We start from the raw sequence: 13,816 nt of genomic DNA, 5'->3' as shown, positions 1-13,816 counted from the left end.
AAGGCATCCTCCCCATCCCTTTCTCTCTCTCCCCACAGCTCACTCAGGTCCTAACTGTCTTCTGCTTCCCTTCCCCCAGATAAGTATCTTTCATATCAAATCTGTCATATACGTGGTATATTTTTAAACGTGTCATAACAATCACAGCTGGGGGAACGACACACAGATGTGTGTGCTCAGACATGACGTAAGCCCCACCCACCGAGAAAATGGCGCCGAGAGATACATCTGAGGCAGGGTTCGCACACCCCTCTCAGTTACATATATGTAAAGTGGGATACACTGAAGTCCACTAAAATGAGCTCATAAGATTCCAAGAATGAAGGGTGAAGGGGTACAAACACTCCAAGTGTCTCTTTACTAACTGCTTTCTATAAGCGTATCAATGTATTTTGCCTGAACTATATACTTGTCAAATAAGGGATTTTTAGATTTATTTGTATTTATGTCTTTCTGTGGATGCAGTGTGTTCAGAGCCCGGAAGAGGGCAAAAGAAGCCCCTGGAGCTGCAGTAACAGGTGATTATGAGCCTGTGGTAGTGGATGCTAGGAACTGGGCTCAGTTCTCTCCAAGAACAGCTCACGCTTTTACCACTAAGCCACCATACCAGCTGAAATTTTTTCTTAATAAAGTTTCCCAAGATAAAAATTAGCACCAGACTATAGTTCCCTCATGATTCCAAAAGTATGAGCTAAAGAGAGGAAAGGAAGCACCTCACTCAAGCCAGCCTTCACCCAAGCCAGCCTTCAGCCTTCAGCCCTCAGCCCTCAGCCCTCAGCCCTCAGCCCTCAGCCCTCAGCCCAGCCAGCCCTCACCTGAGCCAGCGCTCTGGTTTCCCGTTTCAGTTTCTCTGCTTCAGGAAAGCAGTCCTCTAGGAATGAAAGCTCTTCCAATTCCTGTTTTCTTCTTTTGAGATCCTGCCACAGACAGGGGCTGCGTTGAGTGCCCTTCCGTGTCTCACGGGAGTATGTAAGATTCATGTGGCTGAACACAGAGCTCCACTATACACAGTGTTGGATTGGATTCAGCTGCTAATACTGAGCTGTAGCCTCCAAGTGGGCTCTTACGCCTGAAGGCCAATCTGTGAGACACCATTTGCTGCTGTGACACAAGATGATCCGACTCGAGGTGTCCTAGTGTGAATCAGAGCAACGGTCCCATACTGCACTAGCTGGGCATGGGGGCTGCACACAAGAACATCCTGATGAGCAGAGGGCAGTATTCGCCCTGCCAAATCCTAACCCCAAGAATCCAACTTTTTATGCTTTGTGTGATACAATGGGAAGACGGCAGTAAGCTCTGATACACATCAAAGGCAACAGTGTCCAAGCAATCACCTGAGGGATTGTTTGAGCGAGTTGGTGGACATGCTCTCAAAAATGTATGAACTAAACACAACAGGCCAAGAACAGAAATCAAAATGTATGTTTGGAATGATATAGCTCAGCATCAAGCAAAAATTTTGGTAAAGACTGCATGTGATGAACATGCATGCAGTCTTAAAAAAAAATCTGGTTTGATTGGCAAGGACACTAACATAGGTGGTATTGTTTTCTCTCTCTTTATTCATTCATGGAACCTGAGTTTCTGTGTGTAGTCCTGGCTGTCCTGGAACTCGCTTTGTAGACCAGGCTAGCCTCAAACTCACAGAGATTTACCCATCTCTGTCTCCCACGTGCTGGGATTAAAGGAATATGCCACCATGTTGTTTTTCTTTGAGATGGGGTCTGCTATGTAGCCTGTGCTGGCCTGGGACTTGCTATGAAAACTAGGCTACCTGTTCCTCCCAAATGCTGGGGTTAAAGGCCTGTGCCACCACACCTCATACACGCGTGATGTTCTGACAGAGAACAAGACACTTTGTTTGGAGGTAAGTCAGTCACTGACCCCGCACATTCTAAGAAAACAATGCAGGGTGTTACAGAGCAATGCCTGGTTGCTCAGGGGTAGTAACGTGTGCCCACCAGTTCCACAGATTCCACATCAGAAGATCACTCGCTAAGCTTTAGAGGGTGGCATGTGCCTGTGGTCCCAGCTACTCAGGAGGCTGACGCAGGAGGACCACCTGAGATTGAACTTTGATCCTAGCTTCAGCAACACAGCACACCTGTCACAAAAAGGAAGCAGCAGCCTCCACCATTTGTGTAGTTTAGGCAGTACCCAAGAACACCACAATGGTCTGAAAAGCTAGCAAGATGTTTTCCCATCGCACATGCCAGGACATGTGCTGGCCATGAGCTTCAGGGATCCACCAGTATCTGCTCCCAGAGCTGGAGCTCTAGGCAGCCAGTACAGCTAGATTTTCATGTAGAGCTAAGACCTCATGCATTTATACTTTGCCATCTGAGCCATCTCCTGGCCCTGTTTCATCTCCCCTCCCACCCCCCTACTCCATCATCTATCTGTGCAAGGTGAGCTTTTTCTCATATGCATCTGTTGAAACAAACAAAATGCTGACATTACCTTGAGAACCCAGGTGTCTTCTGTTAATCTAGATGCTCAAGAGATTTTTAAAAACATGAGCAATGCAGCCAGATATGGTGGCACATGCCTTTCGTCCCAGCACTTGCGGCATATCTCTATGAGTTTGAGGCCATTCGGTCTACACAGAGTTCCAGAACAGCCAGAACTGCAGATAGAGCCCCTGGTTTGTTTTGTTTTGTTTAAATCAATGAAGACACTTACTTCCCTAACTGAAAACGTGCAAGAGGCGATGTCCCACATTCACAGCTGCGGAAGGGCGGGGCACACGGGGAAGGGCGGGGCTGCGGAAGGGCGGGGCACACGGGGAAGGGCGGGGCACACGGGGAAGGGCGGGGCTGCGGCAGGGCGGGGCACACGGGGAGGGGCGGGGCTGCGGCAGGGCGGGGCACACGGGGAGGGGCGGGGCCGCTGAGGGGCGGGGCCGCGGAGGGGCGGGGCACACGGGGAGAGGCGGGGCACACGGGCCGGCTGCAGCTGCAGACGGCAGCACCGCGAGCACATTATTTACTTTCTCTTCCAGCCGACGCCATTTCTCTGTTTCTATCCGTTGTTGCTCTAGCCTTTCCTGTTCTTCTTTTTCAAATCTCACTCGAGCCTCCTCTGAAGAACCAAAAAGAAATCAAGAACTAACTGTAGGGTTCAACCACAGTGTTTTAGACTCTTGAGGCTGCTCGGAGTATTTCCAACACAGAGTATAACCTTTAATGAGGGTCACAGCCTGGACTCTGTGGCAGAGATGAGAAAAGTGCTCACATTCCAGCCAAGAATTTCATGAGTCAAATACATTATATACTTGTATGAAGATATACTTTTGAGAGCAGTTCTGTGCACAATGAATATCCACCAACTGAGAAGAGAGGACATGACTCAGTGTCTCATAACAAGGAGGTCCACAATGGTCCATACACACAGATACACCAGAGAGAGAGAGAGGAGGGAGGGAAGGAGACAAGGAGAGAGAGAGAGAGAGAAAGAGAGAATTAAAATAAATGTAAAATAATAGCAATTCAATAATGAATTTAAGCCACATAGCAGCTCTATCATGGTTGATTAAGGGGAAATTAGATTTTCAAAAGTCTATAACTGGTGTCAACACTGTCAGAAAACTATTACCTTAAGCTTCTCCTGCTCAAACTATTTAAAATAAAATACTAAATATCAACTCTAGTGAGGTGGCTCAGTGGTTAAGGGCACTGTCTGCTCTTGCAGAGGTCCTGGGTTCAATTCCCAGCACCCACATTGCAGCTCACAACCATCTATAATTCCAGTTCCAGGGCATCCAACACCCTCTTCTGGCCTCCTCAGGCACTGCATGCATGTGGAGCACAGACATACATGCAGGCAAACACTCATCACATAAATAAAAACACCTAAAACAAAGTGTTGAAATACATGAAATATATGTTGACGGACATGAGATAAACCCAAGCTCCTGGTACTGTATTTTTAGTCATTTAAAAAGGACTTATAAAGGCCAACAGGATGGCTCAGATGGCAAAGGCACTTGGCGCCAAGCCATCTGATGGCTCAAGCTTGATTTCTGGATCCTATGCGTGAAAGGAAAAGACTCCTACACGTTGTCTTCTGACTTCCACATGCATGGGAAAGTATGAACGTCCCAGTAAATAAACACATCTATAAAATCAGTTAGCAATCAAGAGAATGTGCTTCTTCTGTGGCCTGGTCATGCTGCTTCCCCCTCAGGGGGAGGTAATCAAAGAGCAGGCCAATCAGTTCATGTCAGAGACAGTCCCTGTTCCTATTACAGTGGAACCCACTTGGATACTGAACTGCCATGGGCTACATCTGTGCAGGGGTCTTAGGTTATCTCCATGCATTGTCCTTGAAACCTAATTGACTAGGATCAGAAGGAAGGAAAAGAAGTCCTCCCCTATCAGTGGACTTGGGAAGGGGCATGCATGCAGAGGGTGGAAGAAGGGAGGGATTGGGACAGGAGGAGGGAGAGAACCACAGGGGGGATACAAAGTGAATAAAGTGTAATTAATAAAGAAAAAAATAAATGTGCTAAAGTACTTTTAAAAGACAAAAAAAGAGAGAGAGAGAATGTGCTTTATTATTTACAAAAGACAAAGTATACATTAAGGTCAACAGAGCCTTTAAAAGAAAAGCCTGAATATAAATCTACAAACACTGGATTCTAAGAGTCTTAACCACCAGGAGCATGCAGACTTTAAAAACCACTCTCTAGCATTTTAATTGGCCAATACATTTATCATTATTTAATTTGAATGGGATTTCTAGTTTAACTAGCAAATAGATATTGTTAACATCGGAAAGCTGAGCTCAGGAGTTAAGAGCATGGGCTGCCCTTGCAGAGGACCCAAGTTTAGTTCCCAGCATCCACATCATGCAGCCCACAACTGCCTGTAAGCTCCAGATGAACCCAACACCTCTGACCCCATGGGCACCCGAAATCACTGTGCATACCCACGTTCACACACACACGACATAACAAAAAATAAACAGCATAAATCTTAAAGAAAACCTCAGGGTTTAAAAAGAAGGCAAGCTGTTGTATGTAGCTTTTGCTAGTATGTACCTCCCATCCTTAATAAATTTTAGGTTCAGAATTCTTACCACACAATCGGCACCAATGTCCCCGTTTTCATTAGTATATTATAAACATGGCAGGCCTGACAATATCAGCACCTAAAAACATGGGCTGATCAGCTGAATTTGAATTTCTGATAAGCAATGATTGTTTTTGTTAATGTCAATACAGCCCAAATATTGTGTGGGGTAAAATATCAAAAGATCAGCTGTTTGTCAGAAAGGGATTATGCTGAGCTCTGGGCTCTATCTGGCCACACTCTGGTGCACATTCGGAGGTACCTGTGTCTTTGTGAGTGCACTCTAGGAGTCCTTGACAAAATCCGTGCCTGTGGAAACCTGCACGGCTGCCATCAAGTGGCTAATGTTCTGGGCTGCGAGGTCCGGGCAGGCGTTCAGTACCTGCCTCCTTCAGGCGTCTCTCCTCCTCCTCCTGCAGCAGGCGCAGTTGCTCCGCTTTGCTGATCTTTTTCTTACCACCAGGCTTAACAAAGACCACAGTGTTAAACAGGCTGTCAGCACACTCCTCAGCTACTCTAGACACCTCCCTTCAAACAGCAATTAGATGCCACTGGAGACAAAGTCCAGCTCAGCAGTTAAGAGCGCGTACTGCTCTTCCCATGACCCATGTCAGGCAGCTTACATCTGTAACTTCAGCCTCAGGGGATTAAATGCCCTCCTCTGGCCTCTTGGGGCACCCATGGTGCACACAAAATCACACAGGCATGCATTCAGACACATACATTTAAAATATAAATTTAAAATAGCAATTAGAAAAATAATTTCGGATTTTATGAAGCCAATTTTAATGTACATCAATTCAATATGCAAGATAGCTAACTGGTGCCAGCATAGACTCTGGGCACTACACGGATAAGTCTCAAAATAAACAAGAAAAACAATAATATAAAGCATTACACATAACCCTTGAACTTCCAATTTGTAGAAGCAAGTAAAACACCTCTAATGGCAATTTGAAACTGAACATCTATAAACACTGAAGACATTTCTGTATCTATTTTAAGGATGTCCTAACTTCAGAATGGAAGAGAGAAAATGCGTTGTGTTGGGGAAGAGGTTTTGCCTTTGCTTCAATAGGAGAAGAAATGTTATGGATTCCATCAAAATTAATAAGGATTAGATTTGACTGAGGAAGGCTTCCTGAAGATCTAGGCAGTACACATAAAGGAAGAAACCAAGACGAACAACAAAACAGGTAAAGTATATGCTGATCCCTTTTCATGAAAACAGATCTGAGACAGGCTGAGACATGAATGTCTCACTAAGCATAACCAATAATTCTTGTTGGCTACAGAGTCCTCAGGACTTATCATGCCATCCTTTCATAAGGCGTAGATAAAAATTTATACTATGGTTTGGTTTTACAATCCAAACTGACTTATAAAGAAAGATGCCTTATCTGCTCAAGCAAAGGGCAAAAAATGAAGAATCCTCTTTAGCTGAGCTGTACACACCACACATTTCATACATGTGTTGATACAGAAATGTATATTACTTTTGAAAGTTTATAAGCTCACAGAGAAAAACAACCAGAGACCAGTGAAGTTAAAGTGACCCTGACAAGACTCATCCTCGAAGATGCCGAGACACTGAGACATATTCATCCCAGCATTCTACTTGATACAGCCTTAGACTGACTCAATAGCTGTTTCATCAAAACTCTTTCAGAACAACCTCAAAATGGCTGACCCCATTTGTTCTAGCCTCTCAGACTGTTCCAGTCAGGACTGCAGTTAAGCCTTGCACTTTCCCATCATGCAGAGACTGGACAGCAAATGATACAGCTAGCTTTCTTAAGATTGGCCAATATCCCAATCTTCTTAGCACCCCCCACCAAAGAAAGGTCATCCCCAGATAGCAGGAAACAATTTTAGATAATGATGTCCAATTTCCAAGAGATGGGATGGGTTTTAGTCATTTGGTGGGTGACAGATGTTTGTCATTGTTTAAGGAAGGGGGCTGGTCATAAGTTATTAATGGTCTTGATCCAGGATGAACCAAAGTAAGGGAGGCTGGATTCAGGGATCTCCTTTTCTTTCTTTTTTTCCTCTATCCTTCTTTCTCTTCTGCCTAGTATTATAGGAGAAAGGGAGGAGTGGCGATAGAGGGGCAGGGCTGAAAAGACAAAAGGGGGGATAATTAAGAAATTCAAGTTAAGATTTATGGGTGTATTAGATACTAGTTTAGTTAATTACAGAACTACGTTTCCTAGATAGATAGTAAATAGTTAGAAACAAATTTGTAGATAGATGGTCTTCAAAAACCTCAGAGATCTGCAGAATATGACATTTAAAGATGTTTTATTAATAAAAGGCCTTTTTGACTGTAAGACCTTTCTGATCCTGGCAGCACCCCCATTATACTTCAAAGAAAATGATGGGCATCAAAGAACTTCCATATGGAATTTGCTTCAATGTGGCATGCTGGCCATTGGGTGAGAAACTGCCCTTGCCCCAATGCAGACAGCATGCTGTCCAAATTGGACAAACAGGAAGCAGGAAAGTTGACTACTGAGCTTTGCCAAGATAAGGTAGGTAGTCCTACCTTTATAATTCCTGCTTCACAAAAAAAGTCTGTCAGATATTCTGGACCAGTAGACCGAAGAGATGGATGTTCCAATGTTGCAAAGGAATCTTGGGTGACTGTCCAGGCAGCCAGCTGTCTCTGTTGTATCTACAGTTTAGGAAGCTGCTTGTTCTGCACTTCCTGTTTACTCAGGGAATATTGACCCTTTGCAGGTCTCTGATAGGTTGAAGACTAGATAGTTATAGTCTCACATTAAGCTTAAGTTGCTGAGTATTTAAGAAAGTGTTTTAGGATCTAAAAAGATATTTCTAGATTGATAACTGTAAGATAGAAAATTATTTAGGCACAGAACTTTGGACTCACCAAGATAGTGTGGTACTGTCTTCAAGGGGACAAAGACATACGGACTGGTCATCGTGAATGTAACTCTTACCTGATAGTTTTTACAATGATTCTTATTGTGCACACTCTATTAATGTTAGAGAAGGGGCCTTTTATTGCACTAAAGTGGAAAGATGTAGGGTGATCTCTTGTGTTCTGGATGGAAACGTCGCCTGTCAATAAAAATCTGATGGCCGTAAACTGAGGCAGGATTTGAAGCTGGGACTTTGAAAGGGAGAACGAAACTCTAGGATAGAGTCGGGAGAGGGGAAAAAGATTTGCCACCTGGACGCAGAGGAAGCCAGATGCATAAAGCAGAGGAGAGGTAACCAGCCACGTAGTTGAACACAGGTTAGTACAAATAGGATAAGAAATTATGAGTTAGTCAGAAAATAAGCCAAAGCTGAAGGCTTTGAATCAGGGGACTGGGGTGCATGAGAAAAGCCTGCGATTAGACAAGGCCCTAGGTTCAGGCCCCAGATAACATGCTACTGGCCATACATAGCTAACAGGCTGAAAGTAAATAATGGGCCGGCAGGACAGCTCAGGAGGTAAAGGCACTTGCTGCAAGCCTCAGCTCAGTCTGCAGGACCCATGTGGTAGAAGGAGAAAACGGACCCCTGTAAGTGGTTTCTGACTGCCATGTGTGCCTTGGCATGTCTACATACCCTCCAACGTGCACACATGCAATATGATGAAAGACGTAGAGCTGAGGCACATTCTCATCACGTGTTGGGAACCCAGAGAGCAGACAGTCAATCCTCAGCCTGTCCCCTAGTCACAGGACCCCATGACAGCCAGGGTTCACAGCCTCAGGTCCAGACATAACGCAGCAGCAGTGTTTGCCTGCAGCCTCTGTGTATCCTGTATCCTAGACGTTAACTCACCACTCCAGGCGGCCACATTCCCTGTTCAGCAACACTCCACGGAAATGTCTGCACCTGTTCACCGCAACAGTTCTTATCACCGAAACATTCCAAATGGTTTCCTCTGGCTCTCTGAGACACACGGTGTCCTATTTACCACATTTAACCAAAAAAAATCATATGCATGTGAGTGTTTGCCTGCATGCGTGTCTGTGCACCAGGTGCATGCCTGCTTTTCACAGATCAGAGGTGTCAGATCTCCGGAACTAGAATTATCGGGTCGAGCGCCACCATGTGGCTGCTGGGAACTAGGTCCTCCGCGAGAGCAGCAAGAGCAGCAAGTGGTTTTAAGCACTGAGCTGTCTCTCTAGCCCCCATTATCACTTTTTTTTTTTTTTTTTTTTTTTTTTTGAGACAAGGTCATTGTGTAGCTGAGGCTGGATTAGAACTTGTGGTCCTCCTGGCACTGGGATCACAAGAAAGCACAACCATGCCCAACATTCTGGTCATATTTCTGAAAAGAACTCTTAATCCACATTTGGTTTAATCCGTGGGTGCAGAGAGCTGAATGTAACTGATTTTTCAAGGGAGTGGGATTTATGGAGAACACACTAGTGAGATATGATTTAAAGCAGATACGTTAAACCTCCTGCTGTGGTCAAGGAAGTATCAAAGAAACAGCTCTGACCACAGGCGGACCATGGCAAGATAAAGATGCTTTTTGCATTGCTGAAGGAGGCGGCCTCTGCTGAGCCTCACACACTGCTGATTTACCTCAGGACCTCAGGCCCAACGGGATCAGCTTCACTGTTTCATGACTAGAACGCATCTTTGGCCACTGCTTTTAAATTGTTTTATTAGACTTTATTTGGGGAATGGGAATGTCTGGCCAAACATGAGAGGGTTTTTGGCCCTGGCTGGTGTCAAACTCTTGATCTTCCTATTTAACCACCACACCAGCTAGGATTACAGGTATGAGATTACAGGTATAGGATTACAGCTAGGACACACTTGAGAACTGATATTTTTTTTTTAAGAAATTTTTTTTTCCAAGTAAAATAGAATCTGTTGGTAGGCTAAATCTGGCCTGTAATTAGGAGATTAAAATTGATTAAAGAATCAATCTCCAAAATAAAGAGAGAAAAAGACACCCCAGGCATAGGAGGTAGTATATTCTTTGTCCCACCTCAGTTTCTACCCTGTACAAACAAAAGCAGAGAACCACAAGTACATCCATTACCTTATGGTTCTTGCTGCACCAGCTCTATGGCTACATTGTATGTTTATCTGAAACAAATCAAAGGACGCCTAACCCAACATATTCTACAGGGGAGGAAAAACTGAATCCTCAGATGCAGACACTGGTCAGAACTAAAAGCAATTCATAAAGAGTGTCTTTTTCAAACTAGAAATATCATCAAATGAGAGATGCATCTGTAATTGTGAAGAATTATCTCATTATTTAAATATCATTATTATCTAAAAGATGAGCTTGGTAAATTAAATAAACCATAAATAATTAGAAAATTATTTTATAATTCCATAAGAATTTCATTTGTACAATATGTTCATAAAAACCATTTATTTTGAAAAAATAATTTCTGCTTACCTTTTTTGATTTGGGACCCTAAAAAGTTGGAAAACAAAATAATTAGCACATTTTACAAAGAATTCAGATACTTTCAACAAAGCACCACAAAAACTAAAATGAAGACAAAGACAAAACAAAACATTAATTAGGAGAAGCTGGGAGAAGGGCCCAAGGGAATGCACTTTGTATCTCCTTTGGATCTTTTCTGTGAGTCTTCAGCTACTTTAATCTGAAAAGATACTGTAAAAAGAAGTCAGAACAAACTAAAAGTCCATGCAGGAAAACCCACAGGATTTCACCGGAAGTCTGTGGTAGTCAACACTACTTATGTCAAGGTGTTTACAAAATGAAGCCAGTCAAAAAGCGACTGGTTGAAGGTTCCCCAAATCCCCACAAATTACTGAGTATTGGTACTATTTCAAATTTGCAAATGTGGGGCTGTCTCATAAAAGAACATCTCTATTACATACAATTGATGGCTTTTATGGGTAGGAACTCAGTTTTTTAAAGTTTGCCAATCAGCGATAAAGTGAAGACTGTCCAGCCACATGGTTGAAAGTCATTCTGCTCTTTTTGGAAAGCTCCGTATTTCACTACTAATTGACAATTACAAGTATTTCTCAGTAATACTATCTGTAAATTCCTGAGCAGTCTTAGAGTTTGTGGGAGACTCTGTGAATATAGGTTACATATTTCACATATCTGAAGAGCTGCACACAGGAAATACTGCTTCAATGCATAAGAGCATTATTCTACACAAGTGTAAAAGTCAGCACACACCGAATGACATCTTCCTGAAAGGTGCACACATTTCAGAAATTCATTCCATAGACACTTACTGGTGAGAGAGTAACAGTGGGGGCTTTGCTCTCATGTGGTTTTCACAAATGGTTTTTATCCTGGCTATAATATCCCCATTCACAATGATTAGCATATTTCCATCTTGAAACAAATACTGCATGGCAGACTATGTTAAACATCCCTCTCAAGGAGCCTATCTTAAAGACCATGGGCATTTTTTTTTAATCTCTCACTAATATTTCTAAAATGAAGCAGGTTTGGGCAAAGTTCCACCTTTATTTATTTATTTATTTATTTATTTATTTATTTATTTGCTTTTTTTTTTTAAAAACCACCTTTATCTTTTATATAAACATAAGTGCTGTCAAGCGATATGACTGTTCTCAAGACTTAACCAGGGAAAGCTGCCCTGATGTGTTTTTTGAGAAATTCGTACTCTTGGACCTATGGAGTCCCTTCCTGCATTATACTTCCCTGGATCGAGGGGCTGAATTATGTATTTTCGGATCCACATTCTAAAATCTTAACTTCTGGTGTGTCAGCATTTGACTTGCTTAGAAAAATGCTCCGCGGGCATCTCAACAATTAAGATGACCTCATTTTGGAGTTGGGTGAGTCTCTGGATCAATATGGCTGGTACTGGTGTAAGAAGAGGATTCTTGGATACAGAGCCTCAAAAAGAAAATAAGCATCGTGTGGGAAAAGTGAGGGTGCGCTGCTATACACGCAGGCACTCTTAGAAGCAGAAGAGAGATCTGAATAAATCACTGGCCCCAGGCTCACAACCCGACCTCGGATGATTAGTCTCCAGAATGGCGAGGCAGGCAGTTTCTGCTGTTTAAGTGTTTATGGCACTTTGTTCCCTGGACACCATAAGAGACAGTAGGTTTGAAGTGGTGGCTCCCTGGAACCTACATTTTAAATAAACCTCCCAAACCTGGCTCTTTTGAGAAACGGTGCTGTATGGTCAGTCTTTGAGAAACAGCGCTATGCAGATGTAAGAAAACGAAATTCAAAGTCACTCTTCGACGGAGTGTTTGTTCTTGTAATTTGCCAGAGTCTTAACTTGGTTTAGGGCCTACGGGGGTCTTGCTAGGGGGTTCCATTACCCATTTATTCCAGCCACTTACAGAAAATCCATATTTATATTTTAAAAGAGGTTGAAAAGCACCACTCCTTTCCTCTCTCCCACCCTTAGAAACGTGTTTACTCTGCTTCAGATGCCCCCGCTGTTGCCGTGGCAGCTACTCTGCTTTATTTGCCTGCCACAGGAGGGCTGCGACAGTCTCTCCTGCGTCTTTGGCTTCCAGCCAGCAAACACAAAGATTGTGCTCTGAATTTCCCTTAGCGAGTGCATTACATAATTAGTAGCTGTATTCTCCAAGTCCCCTGAGTGGGATAACAGACGCTCTCTTGATGGGGAAGGGGAAACGACCCACGTCGTTAGTTCCACGTTGATCTGGTGAAGACGTGAGAGTTGGAACACAAGAAAAACAAAATGGCAAGCTTTATTATATTGAATGAGTGCAGGCTGACCACCGAGAAGCAAAACAGCTCAGGTTCCGACGAAAGGCCACACAAAGTAGGTTCAAAGCAGAGCGCGCCATCCGCTGCCCTCCGAAAACACGCCTGACAGGTTGCAGTCGGAGAGCAAAAGCGGGAACGTGCATCAACAGAAGTTAGTGGAGCAGGACCAAGTCGGCCGGGCGCCTGACCACCCTCCGCAGCGCTGGGGCGAGATCTGCGCCCGCCCCTTCCCGTTTCCCTCCTTCTCCTGGCTTACCATGGGAGAAGAAAAGCAGCACCTTCGCCTGGGGAAAAGTCTCAACTCCGCCGGGCCGGAACGCTCCCGGTTGTCAGGGCGACAGGCCACGCCCACCACAAAGGCCGGCGTTCCGCTGAGGTCCGCCTGCGCAGTCGCACTGCGGCCTTCCGGCGAGAGTACCGCCCTGGCCGCGGACTGGTTGCCCACGCCCCACTTCCGACCCCAGAGGCGCCCTCTCTGCCGCTAACCCGTCCACTTCCGCCCGAGGGCTGCGACAGTCGGAGCGTTTACGGCCGCGGTGTCGCAAAGCGCTGGAGTGCGGCGGTCCGCGCGACCCGTCTTCCGGACCCCACGGCCGCAGGTGGTCAAGTATGCCTTGGGGCGGGCGGCTGGGCCTGGGCAGAGCTGCTTGGAGCGGAGGGCCGCGCCGGAGCCGGGCGGACCTGGGGCTCGCGGGCTTCGTCTGCCTCCTCCTGAGGGCTGGGGCACGGCCGAGAGCCGCCGCGGCCTGTAAAGGGGTTTGTCCCTCGCTTCTGCCGCCGGCGAGCTCTTCCCGGGGGAGCAGGGGAAGGAATGGCGCCAGCCCGCCACTAGCTGAAGCCACGGGCTCTGAGTGGCTCGCCAGGGGGACACTTGGCCACTTAGGCAAGCAGATGGGCTCCAAGAGGGTCGTTACCTTGAGATTAAAGTAAGACAGATTCTTCGCTGATTGTGGTGTTTTCGTTTCGCCCTTTTCCCCAAGAGCTGCCCATACGAGTTTAAAGTGACTTGAATTAATTCCCGGGCTAACAAGGCGTCTAAGGTCCAGTA

The 13,816-nt window shown here is 45.0% G+C and overlaps 1 protein-coding gene across 7 annotated transcripts in view; it reads right to left on the bottom strand.

Moving 5' to 3' along the window:
* Dnai7 (dynein axonemal intermediate chain 7) overlaps window positions 1-13,331 on the bottom strand; it is a 39,928-nt gene extending 26,597 nt beyond the window's left edge. For 3 of the 7 annotated variants that reach the window (XM_055605558.1, XM_055605559.1, XM_055605560.1), the window contains exons 1-6: window positions 13,025-13,331; window positions 10,459-10,476; window positions 8,871-8,924; window positions 5,458-5,539; window positions 2,993-3,084; window positions 816-917 (exon numbers count right to left, since the gene is read on the bottom strand). In XM_055605558.1, the coding sequence (XP_055461533.1) occupies window positions 816-917; window positions 2,993-3,084; window positions 5,458-5,539; window positions 8,871-8,924; window positions 10,459-10,476; window positions 13,025-13,027 (351 nt within the window). In that variant the 5' untranslated portion in view covers window positions 13,028-13,331. Of the gene's footprint in view, window positions 1-815; window positions 918-2,685; window positions 2,731-2,992; window positions 3,085-5,457; window positions 5,540-8,651; window positions 8,999-10,458; window positions 10,477-13,024 lie in introns of those variants that run through there. The other 4 variants (XM_055605563.1, XM_055605562.1, XM_055605561.1 and 1 more) reach the window with 4 other exon arrangements.
* Window positions 13,332-13,816: the final 485 nt, after the last annotated feature.

Source organism: Psammomys obesus, unplaced genomic scaffold (assembly GCF_907164565.1).
Source record: "Psammomys obesus unplaced genomic scaffold, mPsaObe1.curated_primary_1811, whole genome shotgun sequence".
In the NCBI taxonomy this organism is placed as follows: domain Eukaryota; kingdom Metazoa; phylum Chordata; class Mammalia; order Rodentia; family Muridae; genus Psammomys; species Psammomys obesus.
The sequence above is the reverse complement of the archived record's forward strand: the minus strand, read 5'-3'. Positions and strand labels throughout refer to the sequence as shown.